This window comes from Lynx rufus, unplaced genomic scaffold (assembly GCF_022079265.1).
Source record: "Lynx rufus isolate CCGP_SWC_20201006 ecotype Redwood Valley unplaced genomic scaffold, mLynRuf1.p SCAF_17, whole genome shotgun sequence".
In the NCBI taxonomy this organism is placed as follows: Eukaryota; Metazoa; Chordata; class Mammalia; order Carnivora; family Felidae; genus Lynx; species Lynx rufus.
Window position 1 is genome coordinate 26,364,378 of NW_025814831.1, and position 27,416 is coordinate 26,391,793.

Below are 27,416 nucleotides of genomic sequence, written 5' to 3' on the forward strand. Positions count from 1 at the left end.
TGCATTGTGTTTAAAAGCTAACATATTAGAATCACTTATTTACTTGCTTAATAATTTGTGCAACGAGGATAGCTTCTAGGTAGGCTCTTAACTCAATTTTTATATACTGATTAGTTCATTATAATAAGCTCAGTGAGTTCATAGTCAGCAGGTTAAGTATCAGAGGGTTAATGAGTGAAATTAGACTCCTGTGACAACCAGTTTGTAGTCTCTTACTGTTCAATAGCCCCACGGTGTAGTTTGTAATAGCAATAGTAATCTGCCTTCTAGTAGCAAAGTAGTCTCGGAGTCAGAAGGTAACAGACTTGAGAGAAAACCCTTACCTCAAGCCTTTTTATTTTATAGGAAAACTCTGTTCTATTAAAATGAATAGAAGTTGGGGAGCCTGGGTGGCTCAGTCGGTTGAACGCCCGACTTTGGCTCAGGTCATGATCTCTCAGTTTGTGAGTTCAAGCCCCTCATTGGGCTCTGTGCTAACAAACAGCTCAGAGCCTGGAGCCTGCTTTGGATTCTGTGTCTCCCTCTCTCTCTCTCCCCCTCCCCTGCTCATGCTCTGTCTCTCAAAAATAAATAAATGTTAAAAAAATAAAATAAAATAAATAAAATGAATAGAAGCTCAAGCTACAGAATAAGTATAGATTTCACTTAAATTTTTAACTGGTTGGTAAATATTTGCTAACCTTTCTCATCTATCTCAATAAAGGTTAATTATCAGTGTGATGTCTTCCTCCAATTACTTGTGTCAAAAAAAATTTTTTTAAGTAAGCTCTACCCCCAACATGGTGCTCAAACTCACGACCCCAAGATCAAGAGTTGCATACTCTACCAACTGAGCCAGCTACATGTCCCAACGTGTCAAAAAATTTTTAATCCATATTTTCTCATTAACTGATTAAAACTTACAGCCTTTGGTTTTAACTGTAATTTTAACAATGTTGTATTATGGCTATTTGGATTGTATGATAATTTTAAAATTCTCATTTCTCTATTTTTCCTTTAGTTGGGATGAGACTCACTTTGGAAAAATGGGAAGTTATTATATCAACCGTACCTTTTTCTTTGATGTACACCCACCTCTGGGGAAGGTAAGCAGTGTGATGACTGACAGCTCTCTTCAAATGGTTGGAGCAGAGTCTCAATCTTGTATTTAATTCTTGGGTTTGTGGAAAGAAATCCCTGACATTCCAGTCCAGCTGCTTACATGGTAAATCTTTGGTGTTTTTAGGAGTCCTCTGGGCTCAGAAATGGGGAGGCAGTCCATCGACCAATGGATGGATATTTTAAAAATATGGTACAGCTAGCTATACAATGGAATATTATTCATCCGTGAAAAGGAATGAAGTATTGATACATGCTGCAACATAGATGAGTCTTGTAAACATTATGCCAAGTGAAAGATGTCAGACCCAAAAGGCCACATAGTATGATTCCATTTATATGAAATGTCCAGAATAGGCCAATCCACAGAAACAGAAACCAGATTAGTAGTTGCCAGGGTCTGGTGGGGAAGGACTGGGGGGTGACTGCAAATGGGTATGGGATTTCTTTTGGGGTGATGAAATGTTCTGGAATTAGGTAGAGGTGATGGTTACACAACCTTGTGAGTATGCTGAAAACCACTGAATTGTACACTTGAAAATGGTGAATCTTATGGTATATGGATTTTATCTCAATTCCAAAAACTAAAAGAAATGAAGAGAAGGAACATATTGCATAAAGCAGAGATTGCTTAGGGCAGCTGACTGTCTACAAGGGAGCACAACACCTTTCCCCCTCCCCACTCCCAGCATGCACATTCTTTGACCTATACCTCTCACATGTTTTACAATTAGAAATCCCACAATCCGAATTCATTTTAGTCTTTTAAAAACAACCACCTCTGAGAAAGCTAATGGATCAGCCTTTTCTTCCTAAATGAAGGCTGAGATCATTAGCACCAAGGGGACAGGAACTCGTCTGTTAGGAAGTTGGGGAGTCATCTTGGAGCATGGAGTACTTGGGGATGAAGGCATGGGTGAGGAGAGACAGGGGTGGTAGGCTGTGATAGGCAGGCTTAGGGGCGCAAGAGCACTGGGTAGGGGCCAGGGAGGGTTGGAGGGGGTGGTGGGATGGTGGCTTATTTCAAAATTAGCTCTGAGCCCACAGGGCACCTGGGTGGCTCGTCAGTTAAGCATCTGACTTCGACTCAGGTCATGATCTCATGGTTCGTGAATTCGAGCCCCACGCTGGGCCCTGTGCTGACAGCTCAGAGCCTGGAGCCTGCTTTGGGTTCTGTGTCTCCCTCTCTCTCTGCCTCTCCCCTGCTTATGTTCTGTCTCTCTCTCAAAAATAAATATTAAATAAAAATTCAAAATTAGCTCTGAGCCCAGAGCCAGAGTGGAAAATATGCCTTGGGGCACCTGGGTGGCTCAGTTGATTAAGTGTCCAACTTCGGCTCAGGTCATAATCTCGTGGTCTGTGGGTTCCAGCCCCGCATCAGGCTCTGTGCTGACAACCCAGAGCCTGGAACCTGCTTTGGATTCTTCTCTCCCTGTCTCTTTGTCCCACCCCCCTATTTGCACTCTCTCTTTCTCTCAAAAATAAATAAACATTCAAAAAAGTTTTAAAAAAGAAAATATGCCTCTTTCTGTCTCCTTTTAAAGATAACAGCAATAAAAATCAGAGCAATTGAAAACTTAGTCTGTTTTAGTTATTTTCCATACATTATCTTATATCATCCTCAGAATAAGCTATGAAGTAGATACCATTGTATCTCCATTTTGCCAGTGGGGAAACTGGGGCACAGGGAGGAAAAGAAGTTTGCCATAGGGAGGAAAGCTCCTAAGTGGCAGAGTCAAGGTTTAGGCTGGCTTAGCGTCTACTCTCAACTCTTCTACCACACTGCCTCATGAAACTTGCCTTGCCCTAGTACTCGGATGACATCTGTTACTACCATACAATTAAGCAGTGGAATGTGTTGAATGTTTGCACTGGGCTAGCAGTGGAGGAGATTTTTCCTAGGAGAGCCAGCACAATTTTCCAGCTGGGGACTGCCTGTGTGTTTTTGGAGTCCCCCAGTGCTAAGCACAGTGAAGCATGTGGAATATTGGTTGATTTGTTTTTACTTAAGCCCTCATTGCTTCACATCCCTGTGTGAAGGGAGAAATGTAAGGCTTCTTTCTAAACCACCCCTGCCCCACCGATTTATCTCCTGATGGTCCTGTGCTCTGCCTGGTTGAAAGAGAGTGATGAACACAGCAGCTTTCATAGGTTCTAAGGCCAAACCAGTCAAAGACTCAGAAAGCCCCTTGAAGTTGCAAATGGGAAGTTTTCTCCTACAGTACTGAGGCTGATACCTGCTACTCCACACTGGCCCCCAGCCCTGGGTTAAAGAAAAATGCCTGCATGTAGTGAAAAATTTGATCTGCACAGAAGAAAGTAAAAGGTCACAAGCTACCTTTCCCCATATTTCTATTAGTTTCTTAAATGTTTTCTTAGAAATTCTTTATACAAATGTGTGTATATTTATACATATACGTGAACAATTGACATGTATAAATCAGACCAGACTAAAATTGTTCAACTTATATTTTAAACATGATAGATCTTAACTTCTTTCCATGTTAGTACATAAAAATGTACTCCATTTTTAAAAAATTTATTTAATTTATTTTTAATTTGATTATAGTTGACACACAATGTTACATTAGTTTCAGGTATACAACTTAGTGATTTGACAAGTTTATACATCATGCTGTGTTCACAAGTGTAGCTGTGGTGTTACACTGCTATTACAATATCATTGACTGTAGTCCTTATGCTGTGTTTTTTATTCCCATGACTTACTCATTCCATAGATGGAAGCCTGTATCTCCTTCTCCCCTTCACTCGTTTTGCCCATCCGTCACCCCGTTCCCTCTAGCAACTGCCAGTTTGTTCTCTGTATTTATAGGTCTGATTCTGTTTTTGTTTGTTCATTTTTTTTAGATTCCATTTATGGGTGGAATCATATGGTGTTTGTCTTCCTTAGTCTGATTTATTTCACTTAGCATAATACTTCCTGGGTGCATCCATGTTGTCTCAAATGGCATGATCTCATCCTTCCTTATGGCTGTTGCAGTCCATTCTTTTTAATGTTGTATATTATTCTATTATACAGATGTGCCGTGAATTATTTTACCCGTCTTCAATTGGTGGGCATTTATGTTTACTTCCAGTTTTCAGACGTTACAAAAGATTTTGCAATGAACATCCTTGTACATTTATCTTTTCATAATTATTTATGTAGGTGTATCTAAAAGTTTCTTAGGAGCCAAACTAAAGAGTCAAAGGATATGCACACTTAAATTTGTGTTACATATTGCTAAGTTTTTCTGCAAAAATATTATAGTGATATATCTCCTACCAACAGTGTCTGAGCGTTGTTTTCCCCGCACCATTGCCAGCACTGGTATGATCATACTTTCAAAACATTGCCAATTTGAGAATGAAAAATTGTGTGTCACTGTTTTCATTTGCATGTCTTTATGAGTTGAGTTAAACATTTTCTTCGTATGTTAATTAGCCGTTATTATTTGTTTTCTATGAATTTTCCCATTATTCTAGTAGGATTTTTATTATTATTTTTATTATTATTATTATTGATTTGAACGAGTTAGTTAGAAAATTAGCTCAGGGCTACTTTTAACCTTAAGGGCTACCCTTTTAACTGTGAGGGAACTGGTGTTTGGCACAGTGCCAGCGTTTGACTTATTGCACTGTCTCTAATCCTCCCAACCCCCTGCAAGGAAGGTTTTATTACTTGTAGCTCAGAGATATTAAGTGTTGTCTGCAATCAGAGAGCTGAGATGGAAACCATCTGTGCATTTCTTCACTCTAGCAGACCAGCCAAGCAGTCTGGGAATTTATACCAGCTCCAGGCGAATTTGTCTTCTGAGATCCCAGGTGGGAAGGGACATCCATTTGATTGTCACCTGTTCGTTTTTGTCCATCTAGGTATTTGGATAGTTCTGTCTTTTCAATTCCTTCTCTTATTTTATATTAAATTAGTTATGTTAACTTCTGAGCCCTAGGATTCCTTTTTCTTTTCTTTCTTTCTTTTTTCTTTTTTTTCTTTTTTTTTTTTTAACAAGGCTTTATAATCATTTATAAGCATTTTGGCTTCTGTTCCTTGCCATGGAATTATAGAGAGTGGAACTGGTTAGAACTAAAGTAAAACAGGAGCTGGTTAGTGATCTAGACCCAGTGGTCCAGACCCACGAGCAGCGTCTCAGGGAGGAACTTTCTCAATACAGCCAATGTCCTCTATCCTTCCACGCAGCCTAAGTGGGGCATAGGGGCCCAGCTAGGGCATTCTGGGGCTGTTAAAAATGCTTGGTATTTGCTGACACTTTTTATGTCTTAGCAGCTTCTGATTGCTTGTGTGGAAACTAGACTTTTACACTGTTGATAGCCATGGAAAGATAGACATGAAGGAGCTGATCTTCTTGAACATTTTGAAGGACTCACAAATCTCAGTCTTAGTATAATAGTTGATTTGTTCTGGTTTGGAACGTGCCAAGGTTGCCCTCCTTTGAAATATTAGAAATAAGAGAAACTGGTCTCTGGCCTTTTTGTATTTTTTCCACTGGGACTTTTCTCCTCTGGGAAAGTCTGTCTGTCTTAGCATTCTTTTTTCCCTCTGCCCATTCCTAGTATGTAACTCCTTGGCCACTTTTCTCCGTCCTCATTCTGACTTGGAATCTCATTTCCCTTTCAGTGGATCAGTCTTTCGGGAATCAGCCCCTGCCCATGGCTTCCCCCATGAGCTGTCACGTTTTATTTCATAGCAAATGAAAGAAGGCTGAACGAGAGAGCCCCTCACTGGCCTTGCCAGTGGGATTTTTCTTTGTGGGATTTTTCTTCCTAAATGTTCAATCTGCCCTATTCCCAAGAACTTGGCCTCAACACAAGAGAGTATTTGTTTCAAGCAAAGAGCTCTGTGGACAAACGATTCTTTGCTCTGCAACAGCTGCAGGAGAAAATGTCACATTGGCAACTCCTGTGGACAGTTGTCAAGGGAAACCAAGTCTGGGTGCAGCTGGAGGGAAATTCAGGGGACAGAGGAATCTTAAAAGTCTCTCATCATCTTTTTGTTTGTTCTCCTTCTCTCCTCAGATGCTGATAGGTCTTGCTGGCTACCTGAGTGGGTATGATGGTACTTTTTTGTTCCAGAAGCCCGGGGATAAATATGAGCATCACAACTACATGGGAATGAGAGGAGTAAGGCTTCCTGACTTGCTCTAGACTGAACCCCGGGGCCACACTCAGAACATAATAATTGGAAGCCCTGGAGGGTAGCAAATGTAGACAAAGGGACTTTATGTGGCAGTGGAAGGGAAGATGATTGGACCCACATCCTGTAGTAGATATTCAGGCATAGAGATTCAGAACTGGGTGAGTAAGAAGGGAAGGGAGGCCGCAGATAATACCGAGATTGCATAGGTAGGAGCGAGCACACAGTGTCACCTATTGCCTAGCCCATGTGAGGCTTCAGATGTTGAGTTAGAGAGTAACCTAGGATCCAGGCAGCCAGGAGTCTCCTGCAGCCCTGACATTGGCCTCAGCACATTGACAGGCTATACATCATCCCTCTCCATGGCCACAACTGCTAGAGCACTGCCTACCTCTGAGGGCCCTTCTTAAGATTTTAGCATCTTTACACCCCTGCCATCAGGCCCCTGCTTCTTTCCCTGTGAAGGGTTCAGGCACCCAAAAGGGGTTTTCCAGTCTTTTAGGGGAGGCTATATGTTTGTCCCCAATCCCAGCACCAGCCTTGATGAAGCATGGCCAGGCCTAAATACCCAACTCTGTGGGGACCCTTATCTGTAGCTAAATGAAACCTGCAAAATCTGACCTCTGACATGGAGCTCTCAAAGCAGGTTGTATTTATTTACAAGCTCCTTAAGGAGTTCAAAACGCTTTGGATAAATGCTATATGCTTATTTGGGCTAACCATTGGATGATTTGCATGGTCATACCATATTAAACAAGGTTTTCCCCTACCCTCAAGTTCACATTCTTAAGTGATTCTGTGTCTTCCTAGTGACTTTTGAACATCACATAGCGTACGTAATTGGATATAGGTCTGACTCACTATGGACTTACTGTGGAAATTGAGAAGGCCAAATATAACAGCCTTGTATTCTTTCACACTAGGATACATTGCTTTCTATTGATAAAAAGTGGCAACCAAGATGTGAGAGTTTCCATTCCCCCAGCTTGTCTATTTACTTTTGATGGACAGGGTAGGGAGGTGGAGAGAAGGCTGGTGGTTCCAAACAAAACAAAACAAAATACAGCTCTCCAGATACTTAAGTGTCAGGTAATCTTTTTTCCAGAATCAAAATGCAACCTGTAGATTAAAGAGTGATTTCTGGTGTGATCGAAGAAGAGAGCCAAGGGAGAAATAACAAAAATAACATTAGAGTTCTCTAGAATATGAAAACACCTTAGAGAAGTCTTTCTCAACTTGCACCCACAGTTTTGTAATAGAAGCTGATGTTTATTGAGTACCTTGTGTGTGCTAATAAAACTAGCTCATTTAATCTCCAGAGAAAACCTTATGAGGTAGGAACCCTTATTTTTCACATTACATAGATAGGGAGGCTGAGATTCAGAGATACACTAGTTCAAGGTCACAGCTGGCAGTTGATGGGGCAGTCCAACTTCGGAGTCCCTACTTGAAACCACTGTGCCATCCTGCCCACATCTACTTGGCTGAACTTTGCTGATTTCATATCAGTGTTCAAGTTGGTGCTCAGTAGGCACATGAATGTTGCTTGATATGACGATTCACTGTCACACCAGCCCTTTCTTATTTATAGATATTCCAGGTGATTTCAGGTCACCAAGTCACGCCTGCATCAAAGTCCTCCATTTTAATTTTTTTTAAATGTTTATTTATTTTTTGAGACAGAGAGAGACAGAGCATGAATGGGGGAGGGTCAGAGAGAGGGAGACACAGAATCTGAAGCAGGCTCCAGGCTCCGAGCTGTCAGCACAGAGCCTGACACAGGGCTCGAACTCACGGACTGTGAGATCATGACCTGAGCCAAAGTCGGATGCTTAACCGACTGAGCCACCCAGGCGCCCCAAAGTCCTCCATTTTAAACATTAGTTTGTACCAAGTCAAGTAGGTCTCTGATACTTAGCTTAGTTGGCTGTTTGACTGCTTCTCTTTTCCTTCCATAGTTCTGTGCTTTCCTTGGTTCCTTGCTGGTCCCCTTTGCCTACCTCATTGTATTGGAGCTGTCCAAGTCCCTCCCAGCAGCACTGCTCACTGCTGCCCTTCTCACCTTTGGTAAGTTGTCTTATGCCATATTTCTTAGGAAATTGACTGCCCCAGTGTGAATATAGTTAGAAATCAATATATTTAAGGATCCTATCCATGGGCCCAGTAACTTTAGGATTGGGTAAAGTATTACAAATCTTATTTTCTTCACCAGTAATATTTACATATATGAATAGTTGTATGTAGCAAGCCTTTATATTATTAGAGGAGAGAGCTCGCATACATAATCCCAAGGAATAGATTACCTCCAAGTTATCCACATTTGACTTTGGTGTAGATAAGAAGATAAATTTGTGTGTGTGCATGTGTGCATTTATGTATTTGAAGGAGGCTTATGATTCTAATTCTGTTTCTCTCAGGTTACTATAAGTTCGCATTCGGTAACTGATTTCAACTGAATGCAAGTACAGATGTCTCAGAAGTAGCTGGGTGGCAGGAGGTGGCAAAATGAGAACTTAAATATTTTCTGTGGCTATTTCTCACATGGATAAATGAGAGCTGATCCATAGAAATTGATCCTGTGCTGTTCTTGTTTTTGTGAAAGTGAGTTCATGACTTCATAGAATTTACATTTAAAGAAGTCCAGGCCAAGTTAGGTGGGTATTTCATGGGTGAATCTGGCTTTGTTCTGACAGATATATTGCAAGATTATAGGGCCTTTCTATAGAGGATTGTGTCTTTGATTTCCTTTTTCAGTTATTCACCCATTCAGCATTTATTCTTTTTTCATTCCATAACTATTTTTCAAACATCTCCTCTGTGCCATGCCACTTTTTTTGGCCTCAGAGGGTATGCTGATGAGACAATTTGCTGTCATGAAGCTAACCTTCAAGTGGGGCAGATGATAAATAAGCAAGTAAATTAGTAAGTCTGAAATGTAACAACTTCAATAGTGCGATGTAGAAAATAGAGTGGTATAGGGGAGAGAGTAATGGGGAGGGATTCTGTTGTAGGTAGGGTGGCCAGTGAGCAGCTCCCTGAGGAGGTGACCTCCTTGAGCAGAGACCTGAGTGAAGCAGAAGATTAACCCATGGAGAGATCTGAGGGAAAAGTGTTCAGGCAGAGGGAACGGCATGTTCAGTGGTCCTGGTACAGGGCAGCACTTAGTGGTTTCAGGGAACAGTAAGGAGGCCAGTGTGGCCATAGTGGAGTCTGTGAGGCAGAGAGTGCTGGGAGAGGAGGTTGCACAGGGAGGGAGACCGTGCCGGCTTTGGCAGCTGTCATGAGGGGTTGCTTAGTCTGAGTGAGATGGCAAGACTTTGGAGGCTTTAAGCAGGGGCTTGATGTAATGAAATTTTGTTTTAAAAATGATACTTTGGTGCCTGTGTGGAGGATCAGCTCCCAACAGAGACTTCATGTAAATCTAAGACTCTACCCTAGGTATAGGTAGTTTGCGGTTACATAAGCAGGGCGGCAGAATTCCCCGTTTGCTGGTGGAAATGAGGAAGAGCCCTCGTCTCAGGACTGCTCCATCTGATTGAAAGACATGGTCCTTTCTTGGGTCATGGGTCTGAAAGCAGTGTGAGATACAGTTTCCTACTCCTGGGCTTCGGTGTACCCCAAAGCTGTGGCCTTCCACCTCCCTGGTGACTCAGTGGCTTATCTGGTCTTGACTGCATAAATGCTTACATGCGATTAAGTGTAAGGGGCACTATTTCTTATTGTTGGGGTGTTTGGTTCTCAGAGGGGCCCATCTCTGATTCTACATTTTTGACCACTGAGCTCATGTTTTTCAGACACAGGATGCCTCACTCTGTCCCAGTACATCCTCCTTGACCCCATCTTGATGTTCTTCATCATGGCTGCTATGCTGAGCATGGTCAAGTACAACTCCTGTGCCAACAGGTCAGAAACACCATCTTTTCAGGGGTTGGCATGGGGGTGGGGTCAGAAGCTGTGGAAACTCCAAAATTTCTATCATGGCCAGAGACAGGGTAGATGCCTTCAGGACTTGTCTTAAAGCTGAACTTAAGGCAAGCATACTTTTTTTTTTTTTTAGAACTTAGATTGCCCATTTTAGATCATAAAAATATATTTTAAAATGTTTTCTATGTATTTTTGCCTTACATGAGATTAAGAAAATGTCAGTTGTCTTTTTTAAGAGTATTATTATTATTTTTACAATGGGGTGGATTTGGGTAGGGGTTTGTGGATATCATGGGGGAGTCCTAGTGCCTTCCCCCACCCCACCATTTCCTTTCCTTTCCTTTTCTTTTCTTTTCTTTTCTCTTCTTTTCTTTTCTTTTCTTTCTTTCTTTCTTTCTTTCTTTCTTTCTTTCTTTCTTTCTTTCTTTATATATGAAATTTATTGTCAAATTGGTTTCCATACAACGCCCAGTGCTCATCCCAACAGGTGCCCTCCTCAATACCCATCACCCACCCTCCCCTCCCTGCCACCCCCCCATCAGCCCTCAGTTTGTTCTCAGTTTTTAAGAGTCTCTTATGTTTTGGCTTTCTCCCACTCTAACCTCTTTTTTTTTTTTTAACCCCACCATTTTCTAAGCCACCCCTTGGCACCAAAGATGGTTAGGAGATCCCAGGGCATTTCTTTATCTTTCTTCTTTATCTTTTCTTCTTTATCTTCCACATTCTCTGTCCCAGAGGGGAGGGCATCAGGACATAAACTGCCTGGGAACTATTTGTGTCCCTACCCTCAGTGGTTGCATCCAGTCCCAACCTACCAATGGGAGTAACATATATAAAGTTTGACTTAAATGATCCATACCCATCAAGAGGACTGGTCAGTTCTGGAGCTGTTCTGGAGGGTCTGGTCTTCCTCCAGAATAGTCTTTTCCAGATCATCCTTCTGCCCCTAGAGAGTAGAGTAGGTTATTCATTCTATTCAAACCAAACGAGCTGACTTTAACTAGGCTTTTCCAGGAGTCAACTTGGTTTCACCATGGCCAGGCTCATTAAATTATGTTATGCTAATAAAGCCGGATCCAGTGACTACCATCTCCCTGTGGTTTTGGGTTATCTTCTCCTTCTACCACATACACTTCTACCTGCCATTTCTTGAATACATACTATGTGCCAGGTTACTGTGTGAGAAGCTGGAGGTACAGAGGTACACAGGTCTCGCAGTTAAGGAACCTTCACTCTGGCTGGGGAGGCAGCCAGCTAATCAGAAAATCACGGCACAGAGTGCTGTAAGTATGACAAACCTTGGAAGCGACTGCCGGGGTTAGGACCATGCTCCATCCACCACTTGCTGGCTGTACTGCTTACCCTCTCTGTACCTCGATTTTCTCCTGTGTGAAAAGAAGATAATAATATCTACCTCCATGTGCTTATAGTGAAGGTTAAAGAGTTTATACGTGTAAAGTGCTTGGAACAGCACCTGACACATAGTAAGCACTCAATAATTGCTGGCTTTTCAAGGTCCACAGGTGACACCAAGGAGATGGCTGACTGAATCAGTGGGATTCTCTGGATTTTCTTTTTCTTTCTTCTTGACTGGTCACTACTAAAGAATAAGCCTGCTTACTTTGAAAGCTATGACCCCTCTCCCCAGAAAAATACCCTCCTCACTGTCGCATGGCTTCCTGCATGTGACCACATCCTCCTTGGAGCCAAGTCATGGTCCCCTGAGGTTAGGGGCCCTCAAGAAGGATGGCAGGCACAGCCTCTCAGAGTCACAGAACCTCTGCCCTTCCCCACTATTGCTGTTGCTTTTGAGTTTGGTCCCAGCTGCCAAACTGAACTCTGTGTCTTGTTGGTTTTCAGGCCCTTCTCTGCCCCCTGGTGGTTCTGGCTCAGCCTGACTGGCGTTAATCTGGCTGGTGCTTTAGGGGTCAAGTTTGTTGGCCTCTTTATCATCCTGCAAGTGGGGTGGAACACCATTTCAGACCTTTGGCACCTGTTTGGAGACCTCAGTCTTTCAGTGGTGAGAACTCAAGTGCTTGTAGAAATGTCATTGCTCCGTGGTGTTGCTCAGCAGAGCCAGGGGCATTTCTCTGCCTTTGGTGCAGGTGATGGAGTGGCTGTATTCTGGGCCTGAGGTGGGATCCATCTGGCCACTGTCCGTAGGCAGCGTGACAGCAGAAAGTAGGCCATGGCTGAGAAGCTGGAGAGATGTAAAGGGAGAGGATGAACTAACATCCTTGGAATTTTCTTTTGGCATTTGTTTCTGTGATATTTTTCAAATACTCTACAAACTATCTAGCCACGGGATTCTGTCCAGCTGGGCTCAGACGCTGGCTGCATGGGATGCTAGGTCAATTGGGTAGGATGACTTTCTGAACTCACAATTTTCTTTTTCTCACCCAAGGTCTCCAGATTTGGAGGCCAATAAGGGCCTTTAGAGTTTATTACTTTAGAGTTTATTAGCTGATTCTGTGCCAAGCACTGTGCAGAATGCTTTAGTTCATTATCTCATTTACCTCCCATAACAGTCCTATGAAGTAGGTAGTTATTACCTTCTCCTTACAAATGAGGAAATCAAGACCTAGAGAGGTAATTATGTTCCCAAGACCATACAAGAGTAAAATGTAGATCTAGGATTCAGACTTAGGGGAAGCTGATTCCAGGCCTGAGCTACTTTGCTATAACGCTTCTCCATCACCTCTGAGCCAAAGTTCCAAGTTCATTTATTCATTCAGAAAATATAGACAGACTACCCTTTAAGTGTGAAACATGGAATATACAGATGAATAAAATAAGGATTCCTGTTCTCCAGAGACAATGGAGAGAGAAATAATTAAACAGGCAATTACAGTCCAGCCAAAAAGTGCTGTGAGAGCACAGAGGAGAGTATGAGCCCAGGTCATGTGGTCCAGGAAGGCTTCTGGGAGGAGGCTGAGACCTGATGTTAAGATAAGGAGCAATTATGTGTGTGATGGGTGGGGCTGGCATAGTACTGGAAGCACGGTGACCATGCAGAGGGGACTAATGAGTGATGAGGCTGAAGATGCACACAGTGTCTTGCTGTTGGCACAGTGCTGGGCTGAGGTCCTGGGTGAGGGCCCGGGCAGGTAGCAGAGGGCTGGCCCATGTTCAACCCCCTGCAGTGCTTAGGTGGTGGGGTGTTATGAAAAGGCTAGGGTTTCCACATACTCTTTCTCGTTGGCTGTTAGTTTTTCCATCTTTTATGATTTTGATTGATACATAAAAACCCATGTATAAGGTGCATATAAGGTATAAGGTAGAATAAAGCCCCATTTGCCCAGTACCCCGCACTGGCTCTGTTTGCAGGTGACCGTGGGAAAACACCTGACTGCTCGCATCCTGTGCCTCATAGTGCTGCCCCTGACTCTCTACACAGCCACTTACGCTGTTCACTTCATGGTGCTGAACAAAAGGTACAGCAGAGCCTTTCTAGCCTCTCGCTTATAGTCTTCCTCTTGCCTCTAAGCCCATGGGGGGGGGGGGCATGTGATCTCCTGGGTCTGTGGTTGGGATATTAAAGAGACGGATAGGTTTTACCTGTTTGTTTCCTCCTATGTTCTATCTTCTGGGTATCCAGAGGGCTCAGAAAAGCAAGCACCCTGACCTGAAGGAAGAGGAGAATTTCCCAATAGCCGAGCTTCCCCTTATCCCTAAACAGAGTCCCTGTGTTTAACAGGGATGGGCCAGAATAAGTTGTGTGGTTGGAGGATAATTATCACAGCAATACCAGCAGCAGCTCCCATTTAACAAGTAGATACTACTTAATGTAGTATACTACATTACTCCCATTTACATACTCCCATTTAACAAGTAGATACTACTTAATGGAGGCTACACCACTCCATTGTAATTCTCTTAAACTGATTGTACAGAACTCTTCCTAGGGTTCCCGGGAAATTGCAGTTTCCCTCCATGAACTTGTCTCTCTTCTCCTTTCCCCACAGTGGTCCTGGTGATGGCTTCTTCAGTTCTGCCTTCCAGGCCCGGCTTTCAGGCAACAACCTTCATAATGCTTCCATCCCTGAACGTGAGTATCTCTTGGCCTTTATGAAAGTAGAAGGGCAGAAGCCTTTCTGGAGAGGTGAATTGGAAAAGACATGTATGATAGCTTGAGTTATTTTAGCCTATAGATGGTGAACTGGGAGAAAGATCCAGTTAGATCTGGTACAGGCAGGCACTCAAGAGTGACTTGGGACACAGGGTGGAGAAAGACACCCTGAGTAGCGAGCTCTTTGCTGCTAAAGAATGACTTATTTGTGACTGTGGAAGCATCCAAGTAAGCTCTGTGGGAAGCCAGCCAGAGAGAATCTGGTGAAAGGGCAAGGCTGTCCAGTGCTAGTGGTCAGTTTCCACCATGGTATCCTGTGACTCACATCCATCCAGTTATTCACAGATCAGAACTGAGCACATGTTTGCCACATTGGAGGCTGTAGATAGACGCCCTCCAGAGGATAGGATCTGGTGACTGTATATGTTAAATATATAAAGAGGGAACATAGAGCTATGTGAATTGAAGGGTGCAAGAGATCACTTCTGCTAGAGGGTTGGAGGGCATCATGGGCTCATAGACTGAGTTGCCTTGGAGTCAGTCTCTGGAAGAATGGGTAGATTTGAATGGGTGGAAAGGGAGGAGAGGGCATATAGGGCATAGGGGATAGCATGATCAAGGCCAAGAACAGGACACAACATAAGGTGCAGATTATCCACAGAGAAGGATTGGAAGATCAGGCTGAAAGGATAAGTTGGGCCCAGATTATGAGGGTTTGAAACATTTGGGTGTTTGACTTCATAAACAGACATTGGAGATTCAGTGGGGGCCTTTGAGTAGGGAAGAGGACAGGAAGGCTGTGCTATAGGGAGGTGACACTGATGACAAAGTATAGGATGGCAAGGGACGGGGGGGGGGGGAATTGGAGGCAGAGGATACCCCCTGGACTTGAGCTGGGCGTCATGGCAGCAGCTGTAGGAGTAGGGCTGATGGGCATGTAGAGGGGAGATCGGACATGGAAAGAGGAGGAAAGATGTCACTGAGGACTTGAGCCCAGATAATTGTCTCTTGGAGGCATGACTGTCTTTTAGTCTCTCCAGTGCTTTGTACAGTGCCTAGAACACAGGGGGCCCACCAAGACCATGGATAGAATGAGAGATTGGAAAGCAGGTTAAAAATTGGTTTACAAAGACAAACATTGAGTTCTGCTGTAGAGAGTTTGACTGAGACGCTTGGAGAAATCCATGCAATGGGGCCAGTGGGCTTGGAGCTGATGCTTTCAAAGCAGAAATCAGCCAGCTAAAGGAGTAATTGATACTGTGACGGTGGCTAATGTCTGTACGGAAACTGTAGAAAGAGAAAGAGAACAGGGTTGAAGTCAGGTCACCGGGGAATGCAGGAAGAAGGGGGTTAGGAAAGTCTGTAGAGGACAGTCCATGAGGGAGTGTGAATTGAAAAGGGAGAACAGAGCATTTCAAGAAGCAAAGATGGTCATCAGTGTATAGGGCTGCATATGTTAGCCTGAGTGAGAACATAGAAAAATGGAGTTGTGGGGTTTAGCAGATTCCTACCCGGTATTTAAAAGGCTTAGATCAGCTGTGATCTCTTCCATCGAGCCAGACTCTTCTTACTCTTTGCATGGGAATTCATCCTACTCTGCTCTGGGCTCCCCCCATGTCACATACTGTTACTCCTTTACTGGAGCATTTGCCCATTGTCCTGTGTTCATTAGTGTGTATAGCCACCTTCCCCAAGACTGGGCTCTCCCAGGGCCACAGCCAGGCCTCCTCCAGCTTTGGATCCACTGTGTAATTGGCACAAAGGAAGAATGAACAAAGGAAGATGGGAGTAGCCTATCACTGGCAGAGTGAGACCTGTGTCAGTGGACGGGGGTTGGCAGGGCAGCCAGATTACAAGGGACTGAGAAGAGGGACAGTAAGAAGGAAAAGAGGCTTCTCAGTAATCCAGGGCCTGCAAGGAGAGGGGATGTTCTTGGGTAAACTATTTACTCTGTTTTTTTGTTGTTTTTTTTTTTCAATTCAGAGTTAAAAAGAAAAACAACGAACACCGTTGAACTTTATTATATAGTATTAGATTCAAAAGACACAAAAGGATTTCGCAAAAGTAAAAATTATTTATTTATTATTTTAAAAATATAATTTATTGTCAGATTGGCTTACATACAACACCCAGTGCTCATCCTGACAAGTGCCCTCCTCAGTGCCCATCACCCATTCCCCCGCCCCCATCCCCCTGTTTGTTCTCTGTATTTAAGAGTCTCTTGTGGTTTGCCTCCCTCCCTCTCTGTTTATAACAAATTTTTCCCCTTCCCTTCCCCCATGGTCTTCTGTTAAGTTTCTCAAGATCCAAAGTGAAAATTATCTTAACAGTCTATCATAACATTATACCTATCTTGAAGAATATTCTAGGTAGGACATGAAATGTCTTCTTCTTTATTCTGTTGATTGTATGTGTAGACTTTGACTGAAGGACAGTCTGTTTCTAATCTTTTGCTGTTAGAAATAGTGCTTTGATTATTATAGTGCACTGTTAATACCAGCTGCTTCTGAAGTCCTGAGGAGGGAAGAGGGGGTGAGGGCATTGGTAAGACCCTGTAGCGAACTCCCACTTGAGTTGATGAAATTGGAGGGTAACTTCGCATCTTGCTTTAGGTGGTCACGGGCCCAGTGGAGTCTGTTAGAGGGTCGGTGAGTTCTTTGGCTTCAGGGGCTCCTCCCAGTCAGGGGCAGTCGAGCCACTGTGCCAGCTCACACCCTTCACTGTCTTCCTTCCTCCCAGATCTGGCCTATGGCTCTGTGATAACCGTGAAGAACCTGCGGATGGCCATCGGCTATCTCCACTCCCACAGGCACCTCTACCCCGAGGGCATTGGCGCCCGCCAGCAGCAGGTCAGAGAGCCTTTTGTATTGCAGCAATACCAGAGTGTTTCATGTGACTGAACCCGCTGTTCTTTCTTGCCCCGCTGTCCTTTACCTTCGTTGTTGTTTTCCCCACTTGAAACAGGCTTCCTCCTGCACCCTCCTGCTCTTTCCTCTAGCTAGCTCCAGCTTCTTGAGACTTCAGCGTAGGTGTTCCCTCTGATTACCATGACCCACCTCCACTCGATACTGTGGTAGGTGCCTCTCGCATGAGAGGCTTGCCTGGCATGCTTTGTAAGCCTATGTGATAACTCTCTCCACATTGAGTTGTGAGTGCTTCCTTCCGTCTCTCTGCTACTTGATGGCCACTTCCTGATGGTGCAAGCACCTAGCACAGTGCCTGGCATGCCATGGATGATGAGTCAAGTATTGTGGTTACAAACACAGACCGGGAACCAGACTAGATTATCTGGGTTTGAATCCTGGTTCCACTAGAATATGACTTTGAGCAAGTTACTTAACCTTTCTGTGCTTCAGTATCCTCATCTTTAAACTGAGGAAAATAAATAGTGCCTTTCTCCATCATGGCATTGCTGTGTAGATTAAAAGTACGAGATAATATGTGTGACATGCACACTGGGGGATTAGCCACGACTATTACCTGAGTGAGTGACACTGTGTCCATGTCACGGTGTCGGGTGTGGCTGTGGTGGACAGTGCCTGAGAGGGAGGAGCAGGATGTCGGGAGAGTTTGGGGAGGCCAGGTTGTGTAGAGGCCTTCCATGTTACAGTAGATTTGATTTTGTTCTGTGGACACTGGCGAGGCGTTGAGATTTATTAAGGCATGATAATATGTGATTAGATTTTTAGGTTAGAAAGGTAACTCCAGCAGGAGGGTAATGGATTGAAAGGAAGAGCAGACTGGAGGCAAGGAACCAGTTAGGGTGCAATAATCATGACAGAGGATGATGAATGGAGGCAAAGACCATGGATAGAGGTGGGAATTGATTCAGGAAACACTTTACAGGTCAAGTGTTAGAGCCCCCAAACTGGTGGCTGTCAGGGATGAGCTATGTCTAAGTCTGTAGGTTGGTCAAGGTGTATGTGTGATAATGCTATTTCACCATAGTCAGAAATGGAGGAGGAAGAATAGCTCTGGAGATGACTTTCCTTTGTGTATTTTAGGTTGTGGGCTTGTCTTCAGGAAAGAGATCTGAGTGTGTAGCACATGGGTGTCAGCAACACAGAAGGATGTGTGGCATTGCCCCAAAAGGGTGTGCAGAGGGAGGAGAGCCAGCAAAGGAGCCCTAGGGAGCAGCAATACTTAGGCAGTGGTAAGAGGTGCTCCCAGGGGCACTAGTAGAAGAGGCTGAGAAGGAAGTTGTGAACACGGAGGTTGGAGGAGAGTACAGGACAGACAGTGTCCCTAGGAGGAGGGGTGGTCAGCAGTTCAGGTGCTGCAAAGGCCTCAGAGAAGGTGAGGGCTAAGAAAGAGGTCTTTGGATGGCAGTAAAGGGCCTCGTAACTAACTGAGATCACTCCTGAAAAGTGGTGGGGCCAGAAGTCTCAGCCACAGTGACAGGGAGTGGAGGGGAGGGGAGGTGCACAGGCTCCAGGGCAGGCTGTTGTTCTGAGAAGCTGGGAGTGACATTTCTCTTCCTGAAAAATGACCAGTATCTTTACTTTGCAAAAAAGTTTTGCTTTTCAGAATTCCTTATTATTATTTCCTTAATTTACTAGTGTACCAGAAAGTTGACCCAGAGTGTTGGGTGTCAGTATCAGTTTCTCATTCCTGATTCTCCATTTGTTTCTAGCACTTTAGAACCCACTGGAGAGCTTTTAAAACATTCTGATGCCTGGGCACCACACAGCACCTCTGACTCCATTAATCTGGGATGGAGCCCATTCATTGTGCCTTTGTTTTGGTTTGAGGCTCTCCAGAAGAGTCATTATGTACAGTCAGGGCAGAAAACCATAGCTCACCCTTCTATGGGGAGCTGCTGCTATCTTGTACAAGGTAAAGTTACAGACATGGTGGCCAGGAACATCTACACTGTACAGAGGGAGAGAAGGACCCTGTCATGCTAGTCCTAGGGTTACACACTTGTGGCCCATACATGGAGGTGTGATGTCATGATGGTAGTGTGGAGAGAGCATGTGGGGGCCAAGGAGTGGACGAGTCTGGCTCTGTCATGTCCTAATCACACTAAGCCTTTCTGAGCCTGTTTCTTCATCTGCCAACTGGGGGATTGGACTAAATCACCTCTAGTGACCCTCACTGCCCTGGGATTTAATGTCTTGTCAACAACTCTAAGTGTCCATTTTTAAATATTAAAAAAAAAAAGTTTTTTTAAATGTTTTATTTATTTTTAAGAGAGAGAGAGAGAGAAAGACAGAATGAAAATAGGGGAGGGGCAGAGAGAGAGGGAGACACAGAATCCAAAGCAGTCTCCAGGCTTTGAGCTGTCAGCACAGAGCCCGGGTACAGGGCTTGAACTCATGTTCTGCGAGATCATGACCCGAGCCGCAGTCAGACACTTAACCGACTGAGTCATCCAGGCACCCCTAAATATTTTTAAAGCATAACATTTATAAAATTGAGAAATATAGAAAAGTAAAAAACGAAACAAAAACAAAACCAAAAAACCCCCAAAAGATAAAAGCTACACATAATTCTGGAAGATCAGTTTTTATCCACGTGACTTGGTGCACAACATTCTGTTGTTAGAGGATACCAGCGTTTCTTGGAGACCTCGTGTTATTGAAAAATGCATTCTAAAAACAAATGTTTGGCTGGGAAAAAGAGGCCGTGGACTATACTCACAATAAAGAAGTAATTTTTCTTACAGGAATTTTACTAATAATAGGTTTTATTTTAAAAAATACACAGAGTAGGGGCGCCTGGGTGGCGCAGTCGGTTAAGCGTCCGGCTTCAGCCAGGTCACGATCTCGCGGTCCGTGAGTTTGAGCCCCGCGTCGGGCTCTGGGCTGATGGCTCAGAGCCTGGAGCCTGTTTCCGATTCTGTGTCTCCCTCTCTCTCTGCCCCTCCCCCATTCATGCTCTGTCTCTCTCTGTCCCAAAAATAAATAAACGTTAAAAAAAAAAAAAATTTAAAAAAAAAAAATAAAAATAAAAAAATAAAAAATACACAGAGTACACACACATAACCACCAGAAAAATCTTAAGATCCATAAGCAAATCTAAGGTGGACTCTGTATATCTGTGTTCAGGAGTATGGACTTGCTTTCTCTATGGCTGCCAAAATATTTTAGTTTCTTGTATATTCTTAATACCATTAGTCCTAATTTTTTTTTTCTGAGAATGTAAAAGCCACCAAAACAAATTGGCCATAATACATGCATATTTTTTTCCTTAAATGCTAATTGCAAATCTCTTTGCAAGTAAATCAGTCATGTTTTGTCCAATTGGAGTTATAAAAACTCACTTTGTAAGTATTTCTGTTGTCTCTGGGTATTTATGTTCTTGTTTACATAATTGGCATAATTGTTTGTTAGATGGTCTCTATCCTGGGAGCATTGGAATTAGCTGCCTTGGTTTGAATCATGTCTCTCCATTGATAGGCTGTGGTGACCTTTAACAAATTACTTAACCTTAGTTTCCTTATAATTAAGGTGGGGATAACCAAAGTACCTATAGCATGGAGATAAGACGTGCCTGGTGCTTAGAATAGTACCTAGTGATAAATGGCAGCCATTTTCAGCATCAGCATTTTATAAGCCTTTTCCTATGCTGGTAAAAAATGCTCAGAGACGTTTCCTGTGGCTGTGTAATATTCTGTCCTGGGACATACCATCATGTTAACTATTCCTGTAGTGACATTTATACTGTTTTCCAATTTTTGCTGTTAGATTCATCACAGTGTTACAGGCATGTTCACATGCATACACACACATTTAATTTTTTTTTTTTTAATTTTTTTTTCAACGTTTATTTATTTTTGGGACAGAGAGAGACAGAGCATGAACGGGGGAGGGGCAGAGAGAGAGGGAGACACAGAATCGGAAACAGGCTCCAGGCTCTGAGCCATCAGCCCAGAGCCCGACGCGGGGCTCGAACTCACGGACCGCGAGATCGTGACCTGGCTGAAGTCGGACGCTTAACCGACTGCGCCACCCAGGCGCCCCTAATTTTTAAAAAATCTGTATATAGGATGGCTGTGGGCTAAAACTTCAGGCTTCTAGGATGAGATATTTATGGAGCTTTTTAGTTTCATTTGGCCACATTCTAGAAAATATAGCATGAATTTTTCATTTAGAAAGTTTGAGGCATGGTCTTAATTACTTTTTTTTTTAAGTTTTTTTTTTGTTTTTTTTTGTTGTTTTTTTTTTTGAGAGAGAGTGTGTACATGTGAGGGAGGAGAAGAGAGAGAGGGAAAGAGAATCCCATGCAGGCTCTGTGCTGCAGAGCCTGATGTGGAGGTTGAACCCACGAGCAGTGAGATCATAATCTGAGCGGAAATCACAAGTTGGACACCTAATAGACTGAGCCACCCAGGCATCCCTTAATTACTTCTTAAAATGCACTAAATCCTCTTTGTATGCTGGAGACTATGTTATACAAGGTATCATGGCTCCTCCTCTAGGTGGCTGAAACTTTAAAGACAAGATGCAGAAAGATATGAAGAGACAAATCAAAAAAGCTGTTGTGGGAGAAACCTCTAAATGCAGATGGAAGGAGAGAATCTTACCAGTGTTACTTCTGAACCCCATTGGGAAACATGGCCCCTCGGGTCAGCAGCTCGGGATTCTGAAGGAGGCTTAGGCAATGTTGATTTGTTGTTGATTGTCCTGTGGCTGTGCCGATAGTGATGGTATTCTCCCCCCTACCTCCTCCCACCCCTTCCCCTCAGGTCACCACCTATTTGCACAAGGACTACAACAATCTGTGGATTATCAAGAAACATAATACAAATGCAGGTAATACGGTAGGGAACTAAGTGATGTCTCTTGTGTTATTGCTCACTCTGAGCCATTTTTAACATTTCTCATGCCTTCAAATGGTACAGAGGTGGGATCTCCTGATCATTCTTGGGCAATACCTTTACTGAGGTCAATTATCCTTTCAACAGTTATTTTTTGAGCACCTACTATGTTCCAAGCACTGCAGTCAACATAGGAGATAAGCAGTGAGCAAGACGGATAAGATCTCACTCTTGACAGCTGTCATTTTGAAGCTAGAGAGCGGGGCCAAGGTTCAGGCTTAATCCAGAACTGGTTGCCTGGACTTGCTGCCAGGGGCTGGTCAAGTAGCCCCAACTGAGGGCACATGGTAGCTGCTGTCCTTTCTAACTGAGAGCACACCAAGCCTTGCAGACCCCAGCATATGGTGCAGCTCAAGTTGTCTTGATCTGAGGGCCTGTGGCTGGGCTCGTCTAGCCTGGTGCTTAGTCCCTCACTCAGTACCTGCTGGCCTGCCCCTGATTGGCCTGGGCAGAGCTGCTCTGAAGCACACTTAATGGGCTCTCAGGACTTTATGACATGGGCTATATCTGGATCTTTCTTTGGTCAGTGATCTAGCTACCTGCAGGCTGTGCCTTCTGCTACAGCTAGGAAGAGAACAGAGGGCATCTCCTGCTCACCTTCTGAGCCCCTGCTGATTGTCCTATGTCACAGGCATTCTCTGTGACTCCTCAGTAAACACCACCTGGCTCAGCCTGTCTTGAGTCAGCTGCTCCTGAGGGTTTGTGTGGCAGTGGGCGGCTATTCATCTAAACTCACCTTCTTTGTTCCTTTCCCCAACTCTTCTTGCTGTGGTCTTGAGACTAGAAATGTGGCACACACAACCACTGTTTTTGCCTCCTACTCCTCAGTGATATATGTTGTGACACCACTGGTCAGAGTCTGTTTGTATACCTTTATAATACCAGTATTGATTGTTTTCATCCAACAGGATAAACATAAGTGGTCTATCACAATGAGGGGTTGTAAGGCAAGACCTCTTTCTTTTTATTTTTTTTATTAGATTTATTAATTTTTGAGAGAGAGTGAGACAGAGCGTGAGCGGGGGAGGGGCAGATAGAGAAGGAGACACCGAATCCGAAGCAGTCTCTGGGCTCTGAGCAAGCGTTCAGCACAGAGCCTGACGTGGGGCTCAAACCCACGAACCGTGAGATCATGACCTGAGCCGAAGTCAGACACTTAACCGACTGAGCCACCCAGGCGCCCCAAGACCTCTTTACTTCTAAAGCTATGTGGGCATCGACCAAATCTTTGAACATCTAGGATCTGTTATTCGATGTGGCTTCTAGATTAGGGTGGTTGCATTTCACCTAGGCAACTGAGGCTTTGTGTGAAGACAGAGAGGTATAAGCACTTTGGGAAGTGGGGGCCATATATACTGAGGTCTTTGTGTTCTTTTGATAGTTTATTTGTTTCTAAGAATTTATCCATTTCTTCTATGTTGTCCAATTTGTTGGCATATAGTTTTTAAAAATAATACTCTCATATGATTATTGATATTTCTGTGGTTCAGTTGTTATTTCTCCTCTCTCATTTGTGATTTTATTTATTTAGGTCTCTGTGTTCTTGATGGCTGTAAATGCCCCCACCCCGCCAAATCCATGTGAGCTGAAACTTCCCTCTTCCCTCCCCATTGACTTATTTTGTCACTTTGCTGATTAATCTTTTTCAGAGACTTAAAGTCCACAGAGGAATGGGCATCTCTACACTTGAATTCTCTACTTCTCTTGAGAGCCAGTGATTTGTTCTGGCACATTTCTCTTTCCTGACCTTGAGTGTCACTATCTCGCTGTCTGGGACAGAAGTTTGCAAGGATCCTTTTGTGTTGCTGATTACTGCCAGCAACTTTGCCATTGTCACTGCCTTGCTAGACCTGATTGCTCTTGGCTTCTGGAAGATGTGGTCCTTTCTTTTGTTACCTCATCATTTTCTTTGCCTCACACTTAGCAGGTTTTTGCCAGAGACAAGATAATGACTGGCAAAATTTGTAGGTTTAACATTGGATTCTGAGGAAAGCTGGGCATATGGTCGTTTACATGGAATTAATTTTTGGAATACTATATTTTTACTACTAAAAGGAAAATATTATTATTTGCCTTCTGAGCTTAAAAATCTTCCTGTGGGGGCTTCGGTACCTGTCAGATACAGGCCTGTCCTTCACTGTCTGGCCCTACTTGTTCACACCCTCACCTATTCCCACTGTCTTTCCCGCCCACTCTCCCACTCATATGAAACCATTTACCTTTGATCAAAAGTGTTTTGTTCTTTCATACAACTGTGCCCCACTTGTTCACCTGACAAAATTCTCCCCTCCTTGAAGAGTCTTTTCAAGCATTTCTCTGAGACAGTGAGGGGACCTTTCTCTTTGTTCTCCCAGCACTCTATCTGTACCTCTCAAATATACCATATTGTACCATAACTCTTTACCTGTAGGCCCTCAATTGGCACTAATGAGTGAATGATTTCAGATATCAGTGATTGTTTCTTCTTGGCAGATCCCCTAGACCCTTCATTACCAGTGGAGTTTGTAAGACATGGAGACATCATTCGGCTAGAACACAAAGAGTAAGTAAATTTGCTGTCTGGGATGAATGAGTGGTATGGGCACCAAAGGTAGAGAGTTCTTTTAAGCTGGAAATAAATAGAAGTCAGATTGGATGAGGCTCTAGTAAATAGAACAAGGCTGCTGTGCTAGAATGGGAGAGCCATTTTATGAAGGCTGATCAAACAAGCAGGCCAGTTTTGTCCACCTCTTTTGGCTTTGGGGAGTTCGAACTTTGAAGGCACTGTTCAGTTTCCCTTCTTCTAGAGAAAAAAAAATATATATATATATTTGAGTTATCCAGAGCTTCTTCTCAAGTGGCTGCCTTTAGGAAAACATAGAAGTCTGTTTCTGAGAATATGGCAAGCTAGTTTATTTAAGCAATGTTCTCACTGGAAATGACTAAAAATGCTGGAATGATATGAAAACATCTTAAAGCATCAAAGAGCTGACAGACAGTAGGGAGTTACCAGGCCAAAATCTAAGTGAAAGTGGGAATCCAGAGAAATGAGTGGGGTGCTGCAGCCCCTTCTGCCTTGACCCCACGATGTTGAGTTTCGATCTTTGGTTTTGTCTGCCTTGAGAGAAAGAGTTGTAAATTCAAAGCTCTAAGCTCACCCAATGTGGTAAATTTATTAAGTAATCCTTCCCCTAAACTTGGAACCCCAAAGGGCTTGAGCAGGGGGAGCAGGGATGAAGAGGGGCTATCTCTGGTTCCTGAAAAGTTGTAACTACCAATTGATCCTCACATGAATTTGTGGCCCAAATTAATTTTATCTGGATGGTCTCGATATCTTTAGGCCATGAATTTAAACAAACATAATCCTAGACTGGTAATATCTCCTAGGTACCTGCCTAAAAGCAAATATAAATCCGCTTTTGGGAAATACATTGTCATCCATTCCCATAAGTAGCTTTTCAGTGACAGTGAATAGTACATAGTAAAAAATAACTAAGCACACAAGGAAATAGGGCACCATGTGCAAGAGCGAACAGGAACAATAGATTGCAGAAGCAACCCTGCAAAAATTATGTATACAAGAATCATCAGGTACAGATTTTTTTTGAAAATCAAGGATTATGTATATAGAAAAGCTATAAGCAGTGTTTGGTTTTTTTTTTTTTTTTCCTATCCGGTAGGATTATAGACACTTTTAAATTTCATTTTGTTTTATAAACAAATTAAAAGTTATTATTTATTGTTAAGTTTTATTTTTGGAAATTTCCAAAATTTTTATAATGAACACTTATTTTAGATAAAAGTAAGAATTATTATAAAAGGCACAAAGCAAATAAAAGCTAAATTAATCCCCCTACTTACCCCACAGTTCCCCACTTTGTAAAACTGGTAATGAGGGTAGAAAGAGTAAATGGGAGGGAGGAGGCTTAGCTGGCTCAGGCAGGTATAGAATACAGATTTTAACTTCTTCTCCCCGAAGCTGCCTCATGAGTCAGGCAAGCTAAGTGTTTCAAAGCCACCAAATGTGATAAGTCATCCCTCTGACTGCTGAAGTTAACCCCGTTCTTGGCATGTAGTCCAGGACTCCTACCATCTGTCCTTCCTGGTTTGGGATTCTCTGATTCTCTGGGTATTTCTTGTAAGTAAGTAGGCAAGACATTCCTGATAAGTTGGATTTCCTAGTTCAGATTCTAATTTTTCTTGCCCTAACAGATGATTGTGAATATCCTCAGTAAAAGAGGAGACACTGCATGTCTCTTTTTTCCAGGATGATGATATTTCTCTCTCTTTTAACTTCTAGGACTTCTCGGAACCTGCACAGTCACTATCATGAGGCCCCCCTGACCCGAAAGCACTATCAGGTCACTGGCTATGGCATAGTAAGTGAGCAACTGGAGTGTGAGTAGGATGTAAAAAATTGTGAGGCCTGGCTCAGGGCCATGTGGCAGAACACATCCTCCCTGGAATTCTGCAATGTTCGTAAGGATTGGGGGCTGCACAGGGACTCTGTTAACATTGGGAACGTTTTGGCTAAGTTTGCTGTGGGAAAAGCAACATATGCTTCCATTTGTCTCCATCTCTCTCCTCCCATGATAATCACCAGGCCATTCTTATGTTCTGACACTTAATAAATGTTACATATGAATACTATTTGGGTTTCTTTTAAAATCACATTGGAGGGGGTGCCTGGGTGGCTCAGTCAGTTGAGCGCCCACCTTCAGCTCAGGTCACGATCTCATGGTTTGTGAGTTCAAGCCCTGAATCGAGCTCTGTGCTGACATCTTGGAGCCTGGAGCCTGCTTCGGATTCTGTGTTTCCCTCTCTCTCTGCCCCTCCCCTGCTTGTGCTCTGTCTGTCTCTCTTTCAAAAATAGATAAACATTAAAAACTTAAAAAATAAGTAATAATAAAATAAAATCACATTGGACATAGAAGCCATGGATCCACAATATGATCCTAGGTGAATATATAAGTTTATCCTTTGCCAGATCCCAAATCTTCATTGGCTTTGTTTTTAAGGATTACTTGCCTGTTCTGCAGAGCGATGTTAATCACCACGTTATTTTGAGATTTTTACTACCTTGGGGTGATGTAGTTAATAGAAGAAGCTTTATACTTATGGCTTGGGGAGTAATTTGAAAACAAAACAACTTGTGGGCAGCTAGACTTAGGACCATCTTATGTTCCCTTGCAGAGGCTTTGGTGCAGAATCAGTAACGATTCTGCTAGGTGGACTTCCCAACCCTCTTTCTGTTTGCTCAGCCTACAGTACTGGAGCCACAACTCATCTTTTTCTTGTGGGTATCTCCTGAGGAGAATTAGACATAAGTGTCTTAATTTCTGGCTTAGATGAGTAAGTGTCCAGATGGC

The 27,416-nt window shown here is 43.3% G+C and overlaps 1 protein-coding gene across 1 annotated transcript in view; it reads left to right on the plus strand.

Moving 5' to 3' along the window:
- POMT2 (protein O-mannosyltransferase 2) overlaps window positions 1–27,416 on the plus strand; it is a 44,174-nt gene that overhangs the window by 5,458 nt on the left and 11,300 nt on the right. The window contains exons 2-12 of the mRNA XM_047080299.1: window positions 1,001–1,085; window positions 6,136–6,240; window positions 8,212–8,320; window positions 10,048–10,156; window positions 12,038–12,197; window positions 13,505–13,611; window positions 14,143–14,225; window positions 16,986–17,095; window positions 21,937–22,003; window positions 24,541–24,610; window positions 26,348–26,426. Coding sequence (XP_046936255.1) covers window positions 1,001–1,085; window positions 6,136–6,240; window positions 8,212–8,320; window positions 10,048–10,156; window positions 12,038–12,197; window positions 13,505–13,611; window positions 14,143–14,225; window positions 16,986–17,095; window positions 21,937–22,003; window positions 24,541–24,610; window positions 26,348–26,426 — 1,084 coding nt within the window. The remainder of the gene's footprint in view (window positions 1–1,000; window positions 1,086–6,135; window positions 6,241–8,211; window positions 8,321–10,047; window positions 10,157–12,037; window positions 12,198–13,504; window positions 13,612–14,142; window positions 14,226–16,985; window positions 17,096–21,936; window positions 22,004–24,540; window positions 24,611–26,347; window positions 26,427–27,416) is intronic.